Raw genomic sequence first — 19,721 nt, forward strand, 5'->3', positions numbered from 1 at the left:
AGGATTGGGACCAAGTACAGAAAGCCCCTGAAAAGACCATGTGTCAGAGGCCTGTGTGTTCCGGAGGTAGCCGAGATGGCGATTGACGACCTTTCGATCTCGGAAGATAAGTCACTCAGCGAACAGTTTACCAAGCTCCCAGTCAAGGTTCGACACTTCAAGCGCGGAGACAACTACCCAGGAGGTTGCCAAAGTGACCGCGGATAGACTCTTCGACTCAAGATCAACAAGTATCAAGATGTTGCCAGCGTCACGTACTTTCCGACTGTTCTGAATCTGACTACGATATGGTCAATGAGTGTTGTAACCTTGGTCGTGCGTCAAATGTCACACGACCACACCGTCGTAGAAGACGTGCCTCGGAAGCGGCTCGCCTTCATGCAATTAGAGAAGAGTCAATCTGACGGATTTGATGACCCTCAATAAACTTTGGGGTTTTGTCGTGGTCGGAACCGACAAGGCTGGTGCAGGGATATATACGGGGATAAGGTAGATGCTTGAGTATGTATTGATGACCTGCCTGGTCTGTCCTAGCGGCGGAAAGTCCTTGCTTATTTCTGCGGCGCAGATGACGGAGAGTTGCTTGTTATGGTCAAGCATCAATCTGTTGCGGAGTTACACAACGTATGTTTTTTTTTGTTTTGTTTTCGGAATGATGACTCCCCTTTTTAGGCTTTAGAAAGTAGACTTGAGTTCTTATTCAAATACCGCTGATACCCTCTGCTTTCACATGGCAGCCAAAGTAACAAAATCAACCAGTTCCGAAGTAGTCAGGCTGTCTTTTGTTAGTTCGTGAACCATATCTGCTCCGTGATGTCGCCAATGAGGAACACTAGGACTTTCTGGCTGGCCCTTGCCGGCCTCATCGCCAGTCTTGGAATTTCTGCCAGCGAAATCACTTCCTTGGAAATCATCCCTCCTACCGGCCCCTTCAATGTTGGAGTCAGCAAGCATGCAATTAACTTCACCAACCCAAACGACCCCTTCGCACCAGGCAACGTCACTACCCAGTACCTTGCCACCGTCTACTACCCAACTCTGGAGAGCCCACCCTGCTCTCCCTCGCCTTACCTGCACCCAAAGGCGGCAGAGATCTTTGAGGACTACTGGGGCTTTGTACGGGGCAACTTTTCCAACCTGACATCGTCGTTCCTACACTGGGGAGCAGCACCAGCGTCCTCCGACGCCCTCAACCACAGCACACTGATCTTTGGTCCCGGCGGCCTCGGCCCATCGGTCGAGTTCAACACGATGCTCCTGTCCGATCTAGCCTCCAAGGGCTACGCGGTCGTCGGGATAGACCACCTGTACGAGCAGCCGTTTGCGTGGTTCCCCAACCCTGACGCGCCCGGCGGCGGCGGGCCGACCAACCCGGGAAAGGACGTCCTGGGCACCGATCCACACCTCGACGGCATCGCGGACCAGGCCTACCTCGACCTGCACGCGGCGCGCGAGCGCGAGATGCTGCACGTCGTCGAGCACGGCTGGCCGGCCCTCGTGGCGGCGCAGGGCTGGCCGTTTGCCACGGCCAGCCTGGGCCTGTTGGGGCACTCGTTCGGCGGGTCCGTCTCGCTGTCCGTCGCGGCGCAGACGTCGAGGGAGCTGGTGGCGGCCGCGATCAACATGGACGGATCCATCTTTGGCGGCGTCCGGGACGCGACGAAGCCGGCGCTGCTGCTGAGCTCGTCGTTCCACATCGGCGGGCCCGACGGCGACCCGTCCTTTGATGAGTTTGCCGAGAGGCAGACTGGGTGGTGGCGATGGCTGCACTTTGAGACGTTTGGGCACCTGAGCTTTGCAGACATGGCCTTTTTCAACGAGGTCGGTCCCAATGCCATATCTGACTTTTCAAAGGGCACTGTGGAGGGCGCTAGGGCTGTCGAGATCACTCGCGGTGTCGTGGCGGCGTTTTTCGATCGGTGGGTCAGGGGTGTCGGTGAGGATGGTGGCCTCTTTGATAGGCCTGAGGGGGTTTATGAGGAGGTTAGCCTTGTAAGTGGTGGGAATGGGAGTCTGTCGCTATAGAGTGGTATTCTTCTCTCGATGTAATGTCTACTACGTAGCAAAACCACGCCGATCTGGAATCAAATGAAATAGTAAGATGATAGTATCAAATACTGAGGAATCCTGCAGAACGCAACTAATGCAGTTCATGGTAATGTAAAATTACCAATACACAACCTGCTACCAACCGAATGCCCGGGAAGGTGGGTTGTGAAAATTCAAGGGTTACCTTCCCTATTGTAACTCTACCACACGCAGAAGGTCGAAGATTTCTTTTGGAAATAGGAGAAATGAAAAATCTTGACTCTGCAACCTACCCCGATCCATGTGTAAGTGCCGCCATTTGTCCAGATTGTTCGTCTTCAAAAAGGTCGACTCTGTGATGGACAATGTTATAGTGCCCAGAAAACCCGGTAAGTATCATACCGAGAGCGAAAGGTTATTTGGATTGAATACTAACATTCAAACATATGCAAGAAGGCATTGGTGTTGTCATATTCTATACTATGTCGGTTGTCCGCACCACACACATCACATCCTACTAGTTGAAGCGGGGGCAAGACCAACACGATGCGTTTCGGAAAGGCCATTACACGGAGTGCCTTTACAGCAGCGTCTCATTAAGGCATGAATCTGGAAAATCGAATGCAAGCATAAATGAAGGGATACTAATCCAGACAACGCCTCGTTGTTCAGCTATGCCGTAGCGCAGTACGAAGAGATGATCCCCAACAGCTTCACCGACGAGGAGATAGGCATAGAATTCGCAAGCTGGTCCGTCTTCACCGCAGCCAGCAGGATCGAGAAGTTCCCGATGGTCATGACCCTCCCTGCCGACGCGCTGGAAAGAGAAGCGACCGAATACGTTGGCTACCTCCTAAGTCCACAGCCAAAAAAATACCAGAAGCTATGTTACCGTCGAGCCAGAGCAGCTAAGCAACAACCACAAAAGAAAAGCTCTGCACCAAAGCCAGCCAAGAAGAAACAGGTTGTTGCGGTTTCGCCGCACGCAGGGCCACACGACGACGGACCTGTTGGTGACGGCGTGGCCACACAAGGGCCAGGTGCTGACGTCGTTCCGCTACACGACGGGCTACCACATGCCGTCGCCGGACTCTGACGGCAGCGCGACGCTGATGCAGATCCGGGTCGCGCGTCAGCGAGACCAGCTACGATGTTGTCTTTCGCCGGCAGGGGTTGTTTACTTGGTCAGGCGCTGGCGGCGAGGACGAGTCGGTCAACACGAGCAGCCCGGACCACTGCGCCATCTTTGGGTGCGCCCAGTCGTCCGCCGGTCCCGAGAGCCTGGCCTGCCCGGCTAGGTTGACGTTTGCGCTTTATGGTAGCGGGTTCGTGCAGTGAATCGCAGAGCATGAAGGGGCCGTTAGCGACAAGTATGAAGAGTGCACAGAGCTGGCGATTGAAACTGTCACGGGGTCTTGTTGAGCGGCGGCGACGGCGGTCTCGGAACGTTAGTCAGGGCAATTATATAATACTGGTAACTGAAAGAAAGGCAAAGCACGCAAGTAAATAGTCAATGAGGACGGCAGATGGGTACATATAAGTTCGCTGGATGATTTTGGGGTCTTGATGCCCTGTTTCATTGAATATCGTAATAAAACATCGTAGACTCGTCGCAAAGCTCCCGGCATGAAGTCACAGCTGGCAGCATCATGGAAGACCATACCAGGAGCTCGCATTCGTCGTTACTACCATTCAGGCAGTTTTGAAAGGTAGAAAAGAAATAAAAGAAACCAAGTGAGAAACGCCGCAGAAAAAACCAAAGACCAGATACTCAAGATCTCAACGTTTCAAACCAGAAGAAAACCAAGCCAGCTCCTCGCAGAGCTCATTTCACTTTATACCAAAAACACCGACCGCCTGCTAATCCCAAGACCCAGCTCGTTGGCAACAAGTCCTTCATAATATCCAAAAAAACGCCTCAAACCTCAAAAATTTAGAAAGACAAAGAACAGTAGCTGAAAGCAGTAATATGAAACGGAAAAAGAAAAGAAATCAGCAAGAGATTTGACATACACACAACGAGCAGAAAAGTAGATAGGAGAGGAAAAGGATGTCAAAAGCAAAAGCCAGAATAACAGCACAAGCTGAATTAAGAGATTAAAGTGGTGAGCGGCGACGCCTTGTTGTAAAACAATCAACAAGCAGAAACTTTTGTTTTTAATTCCACTCAGGCTGCTGGAAGATGATGTCAAAAGAAAAATCCTCGGAAGAAGTACACTGGTTTGCAGAAACCAGAGAGGCGCTCCCCAAAGGTTCCTGCTTGACAGCAGAAAACTGGGGCGGGGTTTGATTAACACGGTCCGTACCAATCATACCGGTACAGTCAGATACGTTCATGGGTGTGATGGTAGCGGTGGTGGTGGACGGGCTGCTGAGGATGCCCGAAGATTGAAGGTGAGGCATGCTCATGTTAGTCATGTCCAGTGGGGGACAGATTCCACCAAAGTTTGCAGAGGAAAGAGGGAAACCGGTTGTGAGGTAACCCCCAATGTTGTGGATATCCAGGTCATGAAATGCCAGGGGGTCTGATGCGCTCCGATTGATCGCAGGGAATGATGCCTGCTCAAGCGTCATCTTCTCCATGTCGGCACCGTGAGTGACAAAGGAGGCACCACTATAAAATACCGAATCTTTGCCGTCGAGCTCAAGGTCTTGATCCTCGAGTTCGGTCTCGACATCGGTTTCCTCGTCGTCGTCCTCTGCAGCTTCCTGCTCGCACTGGACAGGCTTCTCCTCGTCACTGTCTGCGACCTTGACTTTGATCTCCTCCATCCACGACTTGAGGACATCCATGGATGGCCAGTCACCACCACCGTGGCCGGCTCTGCGTTCGGCGTCAGACTTCTTCGCCGAGGCATCATCCTTGTTCTTCTCCCCAGTGTTCCTAGACCGGACTGGCTTTTCTTTGAAATGAGTCCGTCGGAGGTGTGCGGCCGCGTTGTAGTAGGCACCATAGAGCTTCCTGCCTTTGCAGTGCTTACACTGGTCGAGTGGCTGAACAGGTACGGGTCCCTCGAATTCCGCCGAGGGGTCCGCTGCCCTGGGGTCTCGGCACACCCATTTGCTCGCCGTAGACTTGTGCTTTGCGTCGGTGTGCCGACGAAGCTCATGTTCACCACGGAACTCGGGGTGGTCAGGACACTTGGTGCAGTGAACCTTGGGGTGCTTCGGCCGTTCGTATTTCTTGGGAGCCGCGATGGCCGTCTTTCCCGGCTTGGGCGGCGTGGCGAAAGGTGATGGCATCGCTACTCCAGTCTTCTCCCTGGCCTCGTCAGTGCCACTAGCATCTCTGGCAGTCAATGGCTTGGGCTGTAGTTTAGGAGCTTTGATGGCATTTTGATTCTGCCTCTTTATGGCCTCCTTGGCCCGCAGGTTAAGTGACTGGCTTGATCTGCTGCTTGCACTGGACTGTGTGCGTTCCATGTCGACAGAAACAGCCCCACATGAAGTGGAAGGAGACACATCAGTCGGGGGGTAGTCAGGCATCTGAGTAAAACCAATGTCGATAGACTGATTCGATTCAGAGTGAACCATCGGAGTTGACTGGTATATAGTAGTTGGGGGGAACATTTCATGTGACGGACCCGCGCCGATTTGGAAGAAATCTTGCTGATCAGATGGCGGTGCTGGCTTCGTTGTCGGACTCTCGTCAAGAAACTGGCTGGCCTTGTGTACGTCTGGTGAGTTGCCGTCTTCAAAGGAGCTCTGCGAAGCAAGACGAATCATTCCGACAGGAAGTTGCCCCATGACAGAAGAGCCATCGTTTGGGATGATACTGTTACGTCTGCTCATGCCAAAGTCCTCCAAGGTGGGTGCGGTAGTCAAAGAGCCGCAAATAGACACTGGCATCTGCTGGCCAATGACATCAGAGTTTGTCTGTACCTCGGGAGCATCAAAATGGACGTATGTGTCGGGTAGTCCATTTCCAAAAGCCTGCAGATAATCTACAACATCCATCCCTACGTCAGGGGCAACAGGAGCTGCAGTGAAGCATGGGAGATTGGTAGCGTATGCCCCATTAATTTGCATCGAGTGGCTGAAAAGGCTTTCAGAGATGGGTGCCTGATCGGCATCCCTAGAGTAGTTCTCTATCATGGATCCGTGTCGGTAGTGCGGCTGGAGGGACTGAGGCATAGGAGGTGGGGTGACCATTCCGGTGCCGCTAAAGGGAATCGAGGACATTGGCCTTGTTGAGGATGATCGGTCCATAGGGACCGACTCCCGTGTTGACGTTGGCTGTACATAGGTTGTCTTGGCTCGCTTCATGGGGTGAGATTCTACCTCGTCGTCCTGGTTAAAGTTGCGTTAGCTACGAGAAAGAGGAGATTTAGGCTCCCTCAGGTCATAGGTGTCTCCGCAGGACTTCTGTCTACTCAAGGGGAGGGCGTACCGGAAAGGCGCGAGTTGCGGGGATGACCGCAGGCGAAGCCGCCGAGCGGGCTGTAGACTGTCGGCGAGCATGGTGTGCTGAGACTTGTATAGTGGGCTGAGATCCTTTAGCTTCGCCAGGCTGGTAAGATGAAGATGGCGACAATGGGGACAGCGGAAAAGAAGGAGTCGTTGCCGATTTGAGCTGGGCAATCCTCTTGTCGAGTTCACGTCTTTGTTCCTCAAGCTTCTGTAGCTCTAACTGATCAGCCGAGGAATCAGTTTGCATCTTGTTCGCGACGAGGCGGAATTTTGTGTAGTGCACTGTGCACTAGGCGGCCGTCTCGACTGGTGGGCCACTGGTTGGTCTACGTTCCCAAGTGCGAAAAGCTTCCAGGATGATATTTTGAAAGCCTCGTCTTGTGACAATACCAATTCAAACGAAGCGTGGTTCGTATGGCTGGTATTTGGTAAGAAGTTGATCTGAGGCGGTTAGTTCCCCACCCTTGATAGGCAAGACAGGGTATTGCTGGAATGCGTTGAGTGACGAGGCGAGCGAGTGCAGCAAACTGAGGCCTTTGCCCGTCACAAGGTACTGCAGGAGGCGGTTGATGCCTGCGCAACGCAGTGCTAGAGGCGGCAAATATGAAGCGGAAAGGTAAACAAAAAGGTTGTCGATAGATACTAGATTCGTCCTCTCATCGGATAGGAAGAAGACCAAATGTGGGGTCGTGATGGCGGACGGTCTGTTATTTATCCAGTCGGTGCCCGATAAAACTTCAACAACCACCTACCCAAGATGTGGAGAGCGGTAGGAAGCAGGGAGAAGACAAGAGAGGAACGAAAGAGCCGCGGACGAATGATCAGCACAGCAGTGGATGAGAGTGGATTTGGTGGTGCAACAAAGCATCACCCAGTGAAGACCTGGGCTAGACTTGAGGATCTGCCATGGGCCCAATCCAAACTAGATCGGGGGGATCATTGTGGATGGATGACAAGGGTGTGTGTGTGTGCGTGTGTGTGTGTATGTGGCATAATTAGGGTACTGAATATCCGTACCTAGGTAGGTAAGGTAGGTAGGTACCTATCACAGATGGGCTTAGTACTCAAGGTACTGAAGTAAGTACGAAGTAAGAAGGTTGGCTGGCGTGAGGATAGACAGGGGCATGCATGCAGTCGTGGGAGGGTGATGTTGGGCGTTCCTTTCAACCTCCCAAAATGAACCACCACAACACCGAGAGACTGCCGGGGGATTTTGGGTCTGGCCTGGGGAAATGACCGAATATCTCTGTTTGCTTCTTACACCGTACATCGGCTCGAACATCCACCCCATGCCGCCGTGCATACAGTATGCTACTTTTGGGTACACCACCAGTGCTAAGAATCCCCGGGATTGATTGGCTGCGTGTGGGTACATGTAGATAAAATGCAGGTGGCCATCCTGCTTCACGAAGCTGGGCGAGTCTCAAGTCACTCACTCCCACGTTCCATCAAACAAACATGGGTCTGACAGGCAGTGACGCGATGCGATGTAACCCCCGGCGTATATAGAAGCAAACAATCTTTGAGCACATTGGCTGGTGCATCCAAGTACCTTACTACAACCGCATATGGTCGATGGAGGGTGGTTCCGCTTTCCGATTTGCGAGTGCCGCAGCGCCCTAGCTGCAGGAAACCCACGGGCAAGTAGCCAGTGAATATGCAAATTGGCTCCAATGATGGCGTACAGTGGATGACTGCATCTATGCTGCATGCCAACGGGCTCAACTTGACAAATTAACGGAAAGGGAAAAAGCAAAATAGAAAAATAGAAAGACTAGAGTTAGTTAGTTGCTTTGTACACAACCTCGTTTAGGATGGCAGATAGTCCCAGGACAAGGACAACTTTGTCACGTGGGCACATTCCCTTGCACTGAGAATGCAAGCGGGCGCATGGTTCCTCAGGAAATCGAATGGTACTGAGTAAAAGTTGCCTTGATGGAATTTTGGATTATGACCAATACCATCATTGAACTATGATTTCGTGTGTACCTATACGACGAGCAGGCTTTGTTATTCGATCCAAAAGGTGGAATTCACAAAAACTTGTCACGAACTTTTGATGTAGAATCTTGGATGGTAGGTGGGGAATAACATAATGCCCCTGACGTGTCTTTTACACCGCTAAATTCAAATCCAAAAGAGGCCATGAAGAAAAAGTCGACCTTACTGGTAAAGTATCGTAACATGAGTTTGCAAAAGGTATCGAGATCTTTTTCCATCAAAATGTTGGTAGTGGATGTCGTCGACGTATGATAGGAAAATTCCCGGCGGTCAGCAACATCCGGCTGATTGACATCCATCCAAGTGGGGGCGCCACGACCCCGCTCAGGGATGCTGCCAGTCGAGTGGGGCATCTGATGAGTTGTCAAATCTGGTTGCCTTGTCGCCTTAGAAATCAGGAATTAACTACGATTCGTGGTGCGTCTTCGTTGGCAAAGTGAGGCGATCGCCCTGCCATGCGGCGACTGGCTCAGGAAAAAAGACCCCACCATCCCATAGCATTGTGCCAATCGTTGTTCTCAGCCCACTTTTGCTCCCTGCTCGCCCGTCGTCTCCTTCTCATTCGCACAAGCACATAGTCGGCCTGCTCTCTCAACTGACTTGTCTGCCAAGTTGCTCACTTGGATACCACCAACCAGTCGCATTCGATATTCGCTTCTGTGAACATGAACCTCTATCGGGCCCATCCTCGCCATGGCGAACGAGTCAGGAAAGTGGACTGTCTGTCATCAGGCGGCTTGTAAAATTCTTCATCGCGCCGTCAATTCGGTATGCGATTCTTGAAGTCCGGCCAGCTTTGTTGGAGAGTCACAGCAAAGGGTCGTTGGTCAAACTTTTTTTTTTAAGACTATTTAGCGAACCAGATGATTCTCAAAGGCTAAAAGTTGGCAACCTTGAGACGCGGTGAGACCTTCAACTTAAAAACACAGCCTCACCAATCGTTATCCATCTTGCCGTCATTGGACCTAATGCCGTTTCTGTACCTCCACATCCGCAATTCCCAGACGTGTTATCGCCGGCACTCATCCGAGCCCAATCTCGGGCAGTCACAACAATGATGGGATGAACACCCCATCCCTCAATTGTGTCAAATCTGTCCAGGCCTGGATTGCCTCGCCACACCAAAAGAACCTGGTGTGGGTAAACAAAGCTCGTATTTACTTGGCAATGACAGCTCTTATGGTATTTCGGGCATCAACGAACATGGCAAACCATGGACCTAAGGCACCCGTCCTCGAATCTCCCAAGATCTTTGGACTCGATGCCCGACCCAGCACACCCTAATAAGACTTAGGATTCTTCTCATTCATAACATGAAGAATGACCGGCTGACCTGAAGAGCCTCTTTGGTTTAAAAATGTGCCGGCTTCCAATCCGATTGCTTGCTCAGCATACAACACATCAACGTAGCTGGGCTTCCAATTACGGCAATCGATGTCATATTACAGCAGTTGCGTCCATCACGACTATAAGCTTCCGGAACTGGAGGGTCCAAAAAGGTCCTCTAGACTTGGGCTTTTGTCTAACTTGAGAAAGGACCACGTGGTTGCTGTTGATGCCTTACCACGGGCAAACACCAGACTGAGGTGTCTCGTTCTTGTTATGACGGGTAAAACTTGCTGACTACAGGCATGTTGGCACCATGCAAGAGCACAATGTCTAATTATATCCCGACGCCTTCGAAGCGGACCGTGGGAAAACATCTCCTGGCTACACAATGAAGGATCGAAACCGATTCTGGAATTTGTTTCAGAGCATGGTAACGAGCTACCCAATGATCAGAAGGTGTTTGTACCAGTATGGTATTCGGCAGAAAGGATTTAACGCATTGCTACTACCACCATCACTCAACCACTCCACCAAGCACTTGTCCCCTGGTCGGGTTGATCATGTCACCAATGCTTACAAAACAAGGACCTGCACGGGACAAGAAAAGCGCCTGTTAATTTGCGCTGTGGAAACAGTGGAAAAACAGTTTGTCTGTCTTTACACCAATTCATCCCCAAAGTAGTGGCTGCGAATCCGAGAGCATCTAAATCATTGCATACGAGAATCCTTCTCCCTCATTTATAACACTGCATAATTACACAATGCATGAAAGCTGATGCTCGATACAATCAGCGCGGACCCAAACGGGACACGAGTATTCTGCATCGTCTTTTCTGAAGTAATACTAATACTACTACTTCCATACAGAAGCATCGGACAGACATGCTACGTATTATCACTAGGCAACTGCCATGCAATGTCCTGAGTATAACTAGTGATTCTAAGGAATTTGCTAATGAAATGCCCTGAAGCTGAAGATGGCCAAGCAGCAGCCAACTGGAGTAGGGTTCTGAGCGTCCTAGGGACCCTGAACAGTGGCGTCATATTACTGCAGGCACAGGGCAGGCTGAGCGAGTGAGCAACTTCATTTGCGGTCGACTCCTTGGCGACCTCGCTTCATTGGCCAACCCCTACCATAGACCCGCGAAATGTAACTTCAGGGGCCGATCCTGTAATATGCATGCTGAGACTTAGCCGCTGCCTGCTTAGCTGTGGCCAGAAAAATCATGATTGACGATGTTTTTTTGGGGGCGGCGTGGCAACTTGGAGCACATTCAAACTTGACGGCAGCTTGGCTATTCTACTCGGAAAATTTTCTTTCGTGTTGCCTTTTTATTGTCTACTCACCAAGGGTCAACAAGCACAACATGCCAGGTGGGAGTCGGTCGCACTCTCGAGATATTCAGTGAATATGGCATCCCTTTTCAGCAGCCTGGTCTGGTGTGCTCTCCTCGCGCTGGGCCTGTTCGATCTGGCTGGAGCTCAGGGGTTAACTCGGGGGCCTCCGGTGAATACGGATAAATCAAGAGGACCACCACAGGACCCAGGTTCGGAATACTTTTGGCGAAGGTATGGCTGCTCAAGTAAGTCCATAGTTCTAACAGCGTTGACTAGGGACCAGGAGGACCATAAATATTTGCTAACATGGTCATTATCTGGACCAGTTGCTGTACTGGGTGACAACCTATACATTGAGGGCGGGAAAGTGTTCCAGAATCCAGGTTCCAACGCATCGGACTCGACATATTCGTACCCATATCAGCGTAAGAGACGCTTTCCTGTATTTTCTTGGGCTTACGAGGCAACTGACGCCCGCTTATTTTGTTGGCTAGTGAACAAGACTATCTACATTAGTCTCACTAGTGAATGGTTCGCAAGAGATGTATCTGCAACAATTCTTGAGAATTACAACATGGACGAAAGCGAAGAGGTCGCGCTGTGGCCTAGTGAGAAGAAGGATGATAATAAGCTTTATAGGTGGGGCGGTACTGTATACAATGAGGACTGGAACAAGTCAGGACCTGCCTTGGGCGTTTTCAGTGGACAGGGACCGGCACCGCGCGCTTCCGAGACTGACACAAGCGGCTCATGGTCCAACAATACGGCTATACCGTCTGCTGTCAAGCCGGACCTCCTGAGGACGACGGGAGGCAGCTGGACGACATGTAACGGCCAGGGTTTCCTCCTCGGCGGAACGACCCCCTACTTTGTCGACACTGCCTCCAACCGCGCTCCCGCGGTACCGGGCCTGGTTACCTTTGACATGGAGAAGGGTGAGATGTCTAACGTCAGTGCGGCCGAGTTCGGGCCACCAGGTGTTGCACGCGGCACTCACCGTCGTGGCTCCGCCGTGTGCTTGCCTACATATGGAACAGAGAATCAAGGACTCGTCATGTTCCTAGCCGGCGAGCAGCAAGCCAACTTCTCGTCGTTCCAGTGGTCACCGATGAACCTCAGCACCGTCTATATGTACGACATTGCCACGCAGACCTTCCACAACCAGACAACAACCGGAGATGTACCAACTCCTCGCGAACGCCCCTGCGCCGTAGCCACTCACAAAAAGGATGGCAGCTCCTACGAAATCTTCCTCTGGGGCGGCAAGAACATAACCGACGTATTGAACGACGTCTACGTGCTCACCGTACCCGGATTCACCTGGATCAAGGTCCAGCACCTTGAGAAGGGCAGGTATCAGCACTCGTGCGCCATTGTCGGACAAGGGCAGAGCCAGATGATCAACGTCGGCGGGCTCCAGTCGTCCAGTCGCAGGGAGGATAGTTATGGGGTCGACGACTGGGCCAACGGGCTCAAGATCTTAAACCTGAAGGGCTGGTTTTGGCAGGACAGGTTTGATCCCAACGCTGAAGCATACGAGCCCCACGACCAAGTTCAGAAGTGGTATTCTTCACAGTAAGTTTGGACGCCTACTCTTCTTTTGGGTCCAATGAATCTGTAATTCTAACGTGGTGTGTGTCTTGTTAGGAGCAATCTTCAATCTGTCCAGTGGACCAATGACAAAACCAAGGCGCTCTTCCCGCTCGCTGCGCAGAACGATCCTTCCAATAACCCTGGCGGCTCAGGACAGCCAGAAACGCCACAGGATGATGGTGCAGCGTCTCGTTCTGTACCGGTCGGAGCCATCGTGGGTGGTGTAGTAGGAGGTGTGGTTCTTTTGGTTGCAGCGATACTCTTCTTCATCCTGCGCCGCCGCCGTCTCCGTCGGAAATGGGCCTCCGAGCAAAAGGCACACCAAGAGCAGAGCAATACCGATGCAGGCGGCGGGCGCAACCAAGGGACGCCGGTCAACTCCCCGGACCCGACAGAGGTGTACGACAAGCAGATGCTCGACTCGAACCAAGTCCACGAGCTGCCGCCGCAGGGCAAGTCGTACGAGATGGGCAACGATGGCGCGGTCAGTGAGATGCCTCCGCAGGAGAAGTCATATGAGATGGGTGACGATGGTGCGGTCGGCGAGATGCCCGGCGGCGCGACCGCGTACTACTACCAGCTGGATGACGGCACGATATTGGTTGAGATGCCGCACAGCAAGGATGTTCCGGTCGAGATGCCGCATAATCAAGAGATACAGCCGCAAGAGTTGCCTGCCGACTCGCCGCAGCGTCGGCAAGCAGTCGCGGAAGGTCTGCCAGATCCACGGGGGGAGACGGATGTGCAAAGCGGTACAGGAGCGCCTAGGTAAAGTGCTTCGTGGCTACAAAAAGAATACACAAAATAATTATAATCACGACATGCTTTGTCTTCACAAAGTGCCACTATGGAATTCTGGATTAACAGCACGGAATTGATCAGTACTGGATAGCAAAGCCGTGGGGGACACAACAGCCACAGATCCGATTAACAACGTCAAGCTACTTTTTGACTCTGTCTGCACCGTTGCTAGCACCCCTTACAAAAGGCTCCAGAGGCAGCACCTGCGACTCGGGGGTCACACCATCATACACTCTACTCCACCGCGTCCGCAGTTTTTCGGGAGTCTCCCAAGCGTTTTCAGGATCGCGCAGCCATAGCCGAACGAGGTGCCGTCTTATTTATTTGAAAGTGGATCAGCAAACCGAGCAGGTCCCGCTCATAACATTGAATAGAAATGCAACTGAAATCAAAAGGTAAAGAAAAAGAGGAAAAGGGGGAGGACTAAAGCACTCACTGCCTCTCTACCGTATCCTTGAACCCATCCCGGGCGTGAAAGACGGCCAGGTTGTTGACGTACTGCATGTCACCCTTCTGAAAGTTGGTGGCGACGTGGAAGCGGTCTCCGAGGAAGTGCAGTGCGTCCAGGGCCTCGGCCTGCGCCTCGGTGATGGGAGGGACGTCGGGGCTGCGCGGCAGGGCGCCGAACCCGACCAGGTACCGGCGGGCGTACTGCAGGAGGATCCGCTCCGGCTGCTTCTCGGACGCGGGCTGGTGGTAGATGAGCGGTCTGGAGAAGTAACGCTCGCTGGTTGATTTGTCAAAACTAGATCGATTGCAAACAAATAGGCATGTTAGCTCTGGTGTTTTGCCCGGTGAATTCGTTTACGGAGAAAAGAAAAAGAAAAAAGAGTAGGGGGGTTGTATACTTTTCAAGCGGCCAATCGGCAGCCAAAGTGTGGATGAGATCCGGTCTCGTCCTCGCCAGCTCGTTATAAACCCTCCATGTGCTTGCAAGCTTGCTCGCGCCACCCTCTGCAGCCTCCCCTAGGGCAAAAAGCGAAACGATGTCGCCGCTGTCGGTGTGAAAGACCTGCTTATCCGCAGTGTATGCAGGGCTTCCTATGCTGACCTTTCCTGCCTGATCTTCCTGCTTCTGCTGCTGCTGGAGCTGCAGCGTAAGGTCCTTGATGTGCGACAAGACCACGTCGGCCCTGTTGCCGTTGAAGCTCGAGTCCTGGCGACCCCTGACTGCTGCAATGTGCGATGAGATGCCGGCGTAGATGATGATGTTTTCCTCACGCGTGTGCTTGTCCACGTCTACGCCGCGGATCACAAAGAAGCCATGGCCGTTGTGCAGCTCCTGAGACAGGCGACGTAGTTCAGGGCGGGTTTTGGGCAGTGGGAATGTATCTGCGTCAATGTGGCCCAGGGGCAGGTTCAAGGCTATTTGGTTGATTTTTTTTTATGTCAATTTCCTTTTTTGAGAATATGATTATCGCCAAATTTGGTGATTTTTATACAATTGATGCTAATACCAACTTACATTTAAAGTGCCTCACGGCATCGTCTATTTCTGCTAACTGCTCCTCGTTCAAAACATAAGTCCAGTCGTAGGACTGCGCAACAGTTTCGCCTTCCCAGACCAAGCTACCTTGCAACTGGGTAGGGAAACCTTCGGGCAAGGTTTTTTGCAAGCGATCATTCTCTTCCCTCAACCTCTTGGCTGTACGTTGGTGCCATTTCTCGATGTCCGGGGCGTATTGAATATCGGGCTGCACGGCTGGGGTGAGCACTGCAGCAGCAGCCATTGTGTTGTAATTTTTTTTCTTTTTATTTTTATTTTTTTTGGTTTGAGTCTCTTGTTGGACAACTAACTGATAAGGAACCCTGGTTGTGCGATGAGTTGCTTCTGGTTCCGGCCTCCCAAAAAAAATCGCTTAACCAAACGAGAATCGAGTTTAGCATACATATCAAAATATATCTTAGTCTGGGCATTGTTCGGGGTTCCAATCGACATGGGTCTAATGGGCACACAATCGATGGCGTGATCAGCAAAATGTATTTCATTTGGGGTATGGCATGCTGCGGGGAAGCTTTCTCCTCACTATCGCCACGAAGTTTTTTTGTGCTTGGGTAGCAAGTCAAAGAAAAATTTAATGGGAAACTCTTAATGTTGTCTTGGGGTCGTCCGAGAGATCTCATCAGAGTTTGGACGGATGGCGTTTACCGGTTCGACGTGGGGTAGGTTGTTCCTTTTCTGGAAGGTCTCACAAGTGATAGACACTTACAAGACATATTGCTCGTACGCCAAGTCTGATATCCTAGCTTTCCTGCCACCCAACCCTAAGCGGTTTATTAGCGGGCTTGCAGGAGGCGAGGGCAGGCTACTTGCAGGCCATTTCGATGCAAGATAGTAGACCAAGGAGGCAATCCCATCCTTGGCTACAACTTCCACCTATTAGGAGTGAGATGGGGGGTCTTTTTTTTTTTTTTTTTTTTTTTTTTTTTTTTTTTTTTTGAAGAGAAGCCACCCATTTATGATTCTGTGTTTTGATAGAAATTGCCAAGTTTCCTGATAGATGCGAGGGTGTACCAAAGCATGTCAAATGACTGACTGCACACCCAGCACAGAAAAACCAACCAAAGAATGCCAGCGGCAATAATGGCCGCCAACACCAACCAGGGGTACACTTTTTTATCGATTGTGCAATTGTATCCTGGACATTGTTAAATCATATTCTGTACCAGTTTTGCTTCTCGCCAAGCCAACAACTGCTGACGAGATGGGCTTTTTTTTTTGCAAAGATGCCAAGTCCTCACACCCCCTTGCTTCCAATCAACCATGTATACACACACCTTTCAAGCATTGCCTTATCTTTGCATAAGGCAAGGTAGGTATGGTGGTATAGGTATGGTGACATGGGCGGCCTAGGCCCTTCACTTCATCTTTCTTGGCGGTCCTTTATAAGAATTGCGCCATCTCTACCTCACGCCCATCAGCACGGCCTGGACTTATTCCGCGCTTGCAAATCTTAGCTGCGTCGCACAAAGAGAGTAGCCATCGCGGGAGAAGCAACCAATGGCCGTCAAGTTCTGGTCTAGAAACGCCACGGCGGCCGACACGACGGCTTACACGTCCGACTCGGAGCCGTCGGTGGTCCACGATGGAGAGCTCGCTTACACGAGAGTGAAAGCCGGCAATGGCTCCAATGCGGCGTACCAAGAGGCCGTCGGTGCTCCGGTCGAGAGTAAATCGCCGTTGGGTTACCATGTGGGCTGGGTGACGATCATTTTCCTCAACGTCAACCAGATGATCGGCACTGGCATATTTTCTACGCGTGAGTTTGCTGGTTCTGTTACTTATTGCTTCCTCGAGAATACATGCTAACACTCAAAACCCACAGCTGCAACCATCCTCAACAGGACCGGCTCGGTCGGCCTGGCTTTGATCTACTGGCTTATCGGAACTATCATGGCCATTGCAGGTGTTTGCATCTACTTGGAGCTAGCGTCATACTTCCCCAATCGCAGCGGCGGCGAGGTCGTGTACCTCGAGCAAGCCTATCCGCGCCCGAAACACTTTTTCCCCATCGCCTTTGCGGTGCAGTCCGTCATCCTTTCCTTCAGCTCCTCCAACGCCATCGTCCTGTCTCGATACGTATGGCGCATCGCCGGCATAACCCCCACCGAGTGGGAGATGAGGGGCGTCGCCATCGCCGCCTACACGCTGGCCGTCATCTGCGTCATAGCGCACAACAAGTACTCCCTATGGGCGACCAACGCGATCGGGGCGCTCAAGATCGCCACGCTCGTCTTCATCAGCATCACGGGCTTCGTCATCCTCGGCGGCAACGTCGGCCACATCCCGGACCCGAACCGCAACTTCCGCAACTCCTTTGCGGGCACCACGACGGACGGCAACAACCTCTCGGTGGCGCTGGTCAACATTGTGTTTTCATACACGGGCTACTCCAACGCCTTCAACATGGTCAACGAGATCAAGAACCCGATCGCCAAGCTCAAAAGGTACGCCACCACCTCGGTGCTCATCGTTTCGGTGCTGTACATGCTCTGCAACATTGCATACTTTGCCGCCGTGTCAAAGTCCGAATTTGCCGCCTCCAAGGAGATCGCCGCCGCCGTCTTCTTCACCACCGTGTTTGGCAAGGGCGGCGCCGAGACGGCCCTCAACGTCCTGGTCCTCCTCAGCGCCTTTGGCAACCTGCTGGCCACCCTCATCGGCTCCTCGCGCATGATCCGTGAGATCGGCAGGCAGGGGGTGCTGCCCTACACCGAGTTCTGGGTCTCGACCAGGCCGTTTGGCACGCCGCTCGGCCCTTACCTGCTCAAGTGGGCCGTGACTTTTATCATGATCGTTGCGCCGCCTGCCGGCGATGCTTTCCAGTTTGTCGTCAGTCTCAAGACGTACCCGGATGGAGTCTTCCACTTGGCCATGGCCATTGGTGTCTACCTGATCCGCCGACGCAGAAAGAGAGCTGGTCTGGGAAAGACCGAGTTCAGGGCGTGGGACGTCGTCCTCGTCTTTTTCATCCTGCTGCAGGTATACATCATCGCCATGCCGTGGTGGCCGCCAAAGGGAGGCATCTACGCCGGCGAGGTCAGCTTCTTTTATGCCACATACTGTCTGGTTGGTATGGCCATGTAAGTACCCTACCTTTGGTCATTTCTTGTTTTTTTTTCTTCTTTTTCTTCTCCGTCGAACAATACTGACAATGACCCTTTCCCCACAACAACAGCCTTGCCGTATGCGGCATCTACTACTACTTCTGGATGACGCTCCTCCCCAAGTGGCGAGGCTACCGCATCCGGACCGAGATCCAAGACGTCGACGAGGGCTCCGGCGCCACCACCCACAGGCTCGTGCGCGTGCCCCTAGCGAACCTGGACGAGTGGGATGCGACGCACGACGAGGCTGGGTTCCTGCGTCGACGGCCCGCGGCTGCCGCTGCGGTTGAGAGGACCGCGTCTGATACTTCTTCGAGGGCCGAGGGTATGGATGGAGTTGACGGCAAGGAGGTGGTCGTCCCTGGGAAGTAAAGCCTTTTGAAAACAAAAGAAAAGAAAAAGGTTTGAACCTGATTAGCATTACTGCTTTTGGTTTTGCCTCTGCGAATACCCTCCTCAGCTGCAGCTTTATATAGTTTCAACTGCAAGTTGTGCTCGTTTGGCTGCGCATCACCAGTTGAAATCTAAAATCTAATTCTTGGTCATGTCAATCTGTGTTTCATTCAACGTTGACCAAACTAGACTTTCCCATATATTGAAAGAAGGCCAGTCAACAGTGTCGCCTAATGAAAGAAACCAACGCGTCCGCTCCATCTGGCTCCTGTAACCAATGGCCACCATCAGGATACTCCTTCCACTCAACATCAAACCCCAAATATTCACGCAACGCGGTGACCAGTTTAACCCCGTGCATCACAGGCACGACTCCATCGTCCCGGTTATGCTGCAGGTGTATCGGCACAGCACGGAGCGCAGCCAAATCCACCGCGTCACCGGCCTGTCCATCAGCAAACAACTCAGCAGCCATCCGCACACACACTTCCGCAAGCCCACCACCACCACCACCCACACTCAAACTCTCCTCCCCCTCCCCCATCACCAAAGACCTGAGCGGCATCCAACCGCACAGTCCCACCAACCCGGCGAACCCACCCCTCCCATCGGCCAGCAGCGCCGCGAGGACGACCGCCAGGCCCTGGCTGATGCCGCACAGAAACACCCTCTCCCTCGGGACCAACCTCTCCTCCGCCTCGACGCAGTCCCTAACCCGGCGGACGCTCTCGCGCAGGCCGACCAGCTGCTGCTGCTCCCCGCAGAGTTGGTGCGGGTCCTGGGTCGAGTGCATGTCGAACCACTGCGTCAGCTCGACGCCGCCGAACCGGGCCGACGGAAGGCTCGGTGCCTGGGGAAAGACCCACCGGATGCCGGCGGGGAGGGCGTTTCTGATGGGGATGAGGGCGGTGGGCGGTGGTGGTGATGATGGGGTGGTGGTGTTGTTGTCGCCTTGAGCTGCTGGGGGTGAGACTTCGCTTTCAAACAGCTCGTTGGCAAACTCGTCGGCGTTGCTGTCGCGGCCGTGCAGGAATATGATGGTGTGGGTGTGTTGGTCTCCCCTGGGCGGGATGATCTTGGTTGTTGTGGTGTTGTTGTTCATTTTGCATGATTTTGTTTTTCTTGTGTCATGTTCTTTTCTGTCTATGTTTTTGGAACCTAACAACTTGACGCGATGTAAGCATTCGCCTGAATTTTACGGGCAGGTGTTCCAATTAGAT

At 52.4% G+C, this 19,721-nt stretch overlaps 9 protein-coding genes across 9 annotated transcripts; 5 read left to right on the top strand and 4 right to left on the bottom strand.

The window, feature by feature from the left end:
- Positions 1-813: 813 nt before the first annotated feature.
- On the top strand, positions 814-2,025 carry PgNI_01149 (uncharacterized protein; the record flags this gene model as incomplete). Its single annotated transcript, XM_031121224.1, has 1 exon — positions 814-2,025. One exon carries the CDS (start codon positions 814-816, stop codon positions 2,023-2,025), a length of 1,212 nt encoding a protein of 403 aa, XP_030985828.1.
- Positions 2,026-2,574: 549 nt separating this feature from the next.
- On the top strand, positions 2,575-3,366 carry PgNI_01150 (uncharacterized protein; the record flags this gene model as incomplete). Its single annotated transcript, XM_031121225.1, has 4 exons — positions 2,575-2,618; positions 2,701-2,885; positions 2,962-3,159; positions 3,218-3,366. The coding sequence occupies 4 exons, from the start codon at positions 2,575-2,577 to the stop codon at positions 3,364-3,366; spliced, it is 576 nt and encodes a 191-aa protein (XP_030987057.1).
- Positions 3,367-4,185: 819 nt separating this feature from the next.
- On the bottom strand, positions 4,186-6,685 carry PgNI_01151 (uncharacterized protein; the record flags this gene model as incomplete). The annotated part of the gene is made up of 2 exons (XM_031121226.1): positions 4,186-6,318; positions 6,419-6,685. The coding sequence occupies 2 exons, from the start codon at positions 6,683-6,685 to the stop codon at positions 4,186-4,188; spliced, it is 2,400 nt and encodes a 799-aa protein (XP_030987058.1).
- Positions 6,686-8,957: 2,272 nt separating this feature from the next.
- Positions 8,958-9,719, bottom strand: PgNI_01152 (uncharacterized protein; the record flags this gene model as incomplete). Its single annotated transcript, XM_031121227.1, has 3 exons — positions 9,643-9,719; positions 9,367-9,570; positions 8,958-9,161 (listed from the first exon to the last, which is right to left on the bottom strand). The coding sequence occupies exons 1-3, from the start codon at positions 9,652-9,654 to the stop codon at positions 8,958-8,960; spliced, it is 420 nt and encodes a 139-aa protein (XP_030987055.1). The 5' UTR covers positions 9,655-9,719.
- A 1,460-nt stretch (positions 9,720-11,179) lies between these two features.
- PgNI_01153 (uncharacterized protein) lies at positions 11,180-13,471 on the top strand (the record flags this gene model as incomplete). The annotated part of the gene is made up of 4 exons (XM_031121228.1): positions 11,180-11,351; positions 11,433-11,531; positions 11,601-12,681; positions 12,754-13,471. The coding sequence occupies 4 exons, from the start codon at positions 11,180-11,182 to the stop codon at positions 13,469-13,471; spliced, it is 2,070 nt and encodes a 689-aa protein (XP_030987056.1).
- Positions 13,472-13,640: 169 nt separating this feature from the next.
- Positions 13,641-15,230, bottom strand: PgNI_01154 (uncharacterized protein; the record flags this gene model as incomplete). The annotated part of the gene is made up of 4 exons (XM_031121229.1): positions 13,641-13,815; positions 13,937-14,245; positions 14,349-14,865; positions 14,966-15,230. 4 exons carry the CDS (start codon positions 15,228-15,230, stop codon positions 13,641-13,643), a joined length of 1,266 nt encoding a protein of 421 aa, XP_030987053.1.
- A 1,120-nt stretch (positions 15,231-16,350) lies between these two features.
- On the top strand, positions 16,351-18,659 carry PgNI_01155 (uncharacterized protein). Its single transcript, XM_031121230.1, has 3 exons — positions 16,351-16,760; positions 16,827-18,084; positions 18,180-18,659. Exons 1-3 carry the CDS (start codon positions 16,502-16,504, stop codon positions 18,478-18,480), a joined length of 1,818 nt encoding a protein of 605 aa, XP_030987054.1. The 5' UTR covers positions 16,351-16,501; the 3' UTR covers positions 18,481-18,659.
- Positions 18,633-19,603, bottom strand: PgNI_01156 (uncharacterized protein; the record flags this gene model as incomplete). The annotated part of the gene is made up of 2 exons (XM_031121231.1): positions 18,633-18,639; positions 18,750-19,603. 2 exons carry the CDS (start codon positions 19,601-19,603, stop codon positions 18,633-18,635), a joined length of 861 nt encoding a protein of 286 aa, XP_030987051.1.
- PgNI_01157 (uncharacterized protein) lies at positions 18,779-19,426 on the top strand (the record flags this gene model as incomplete). Its single annotated transcript, XM_031121232.1, is given in 2 exon segments — positions 18,779-18,886; positions 18,899-19,426. The coding sequence occupies 2 exon segments, from the start codon at positions 18,779-18,781 to the stop codon at positions 19,424-19,426; spliced, it is 636 nt and encodes a 211-aa protein (XP_030987052.1).
- Positions 19,604-19,721: the final 118 nt, after the last annotated feature.

The sequence above is a fragment of the Pyricularia grisea genome (genome assembly GCF_004355905.1).
Source record: "Pyricularia grisea strain NI907 chromosome Unknown Pyricularia_grisea_NI907_Scaffold_1, whole genome shotgun sequence".
Taxonomy (NCBI): Eukaryota; Fungi; Ascomycota; class Sordariomycetes; order Magnaporthales; family Pyriculariaceae; genus Pyricularia; species Pyricularia grisea.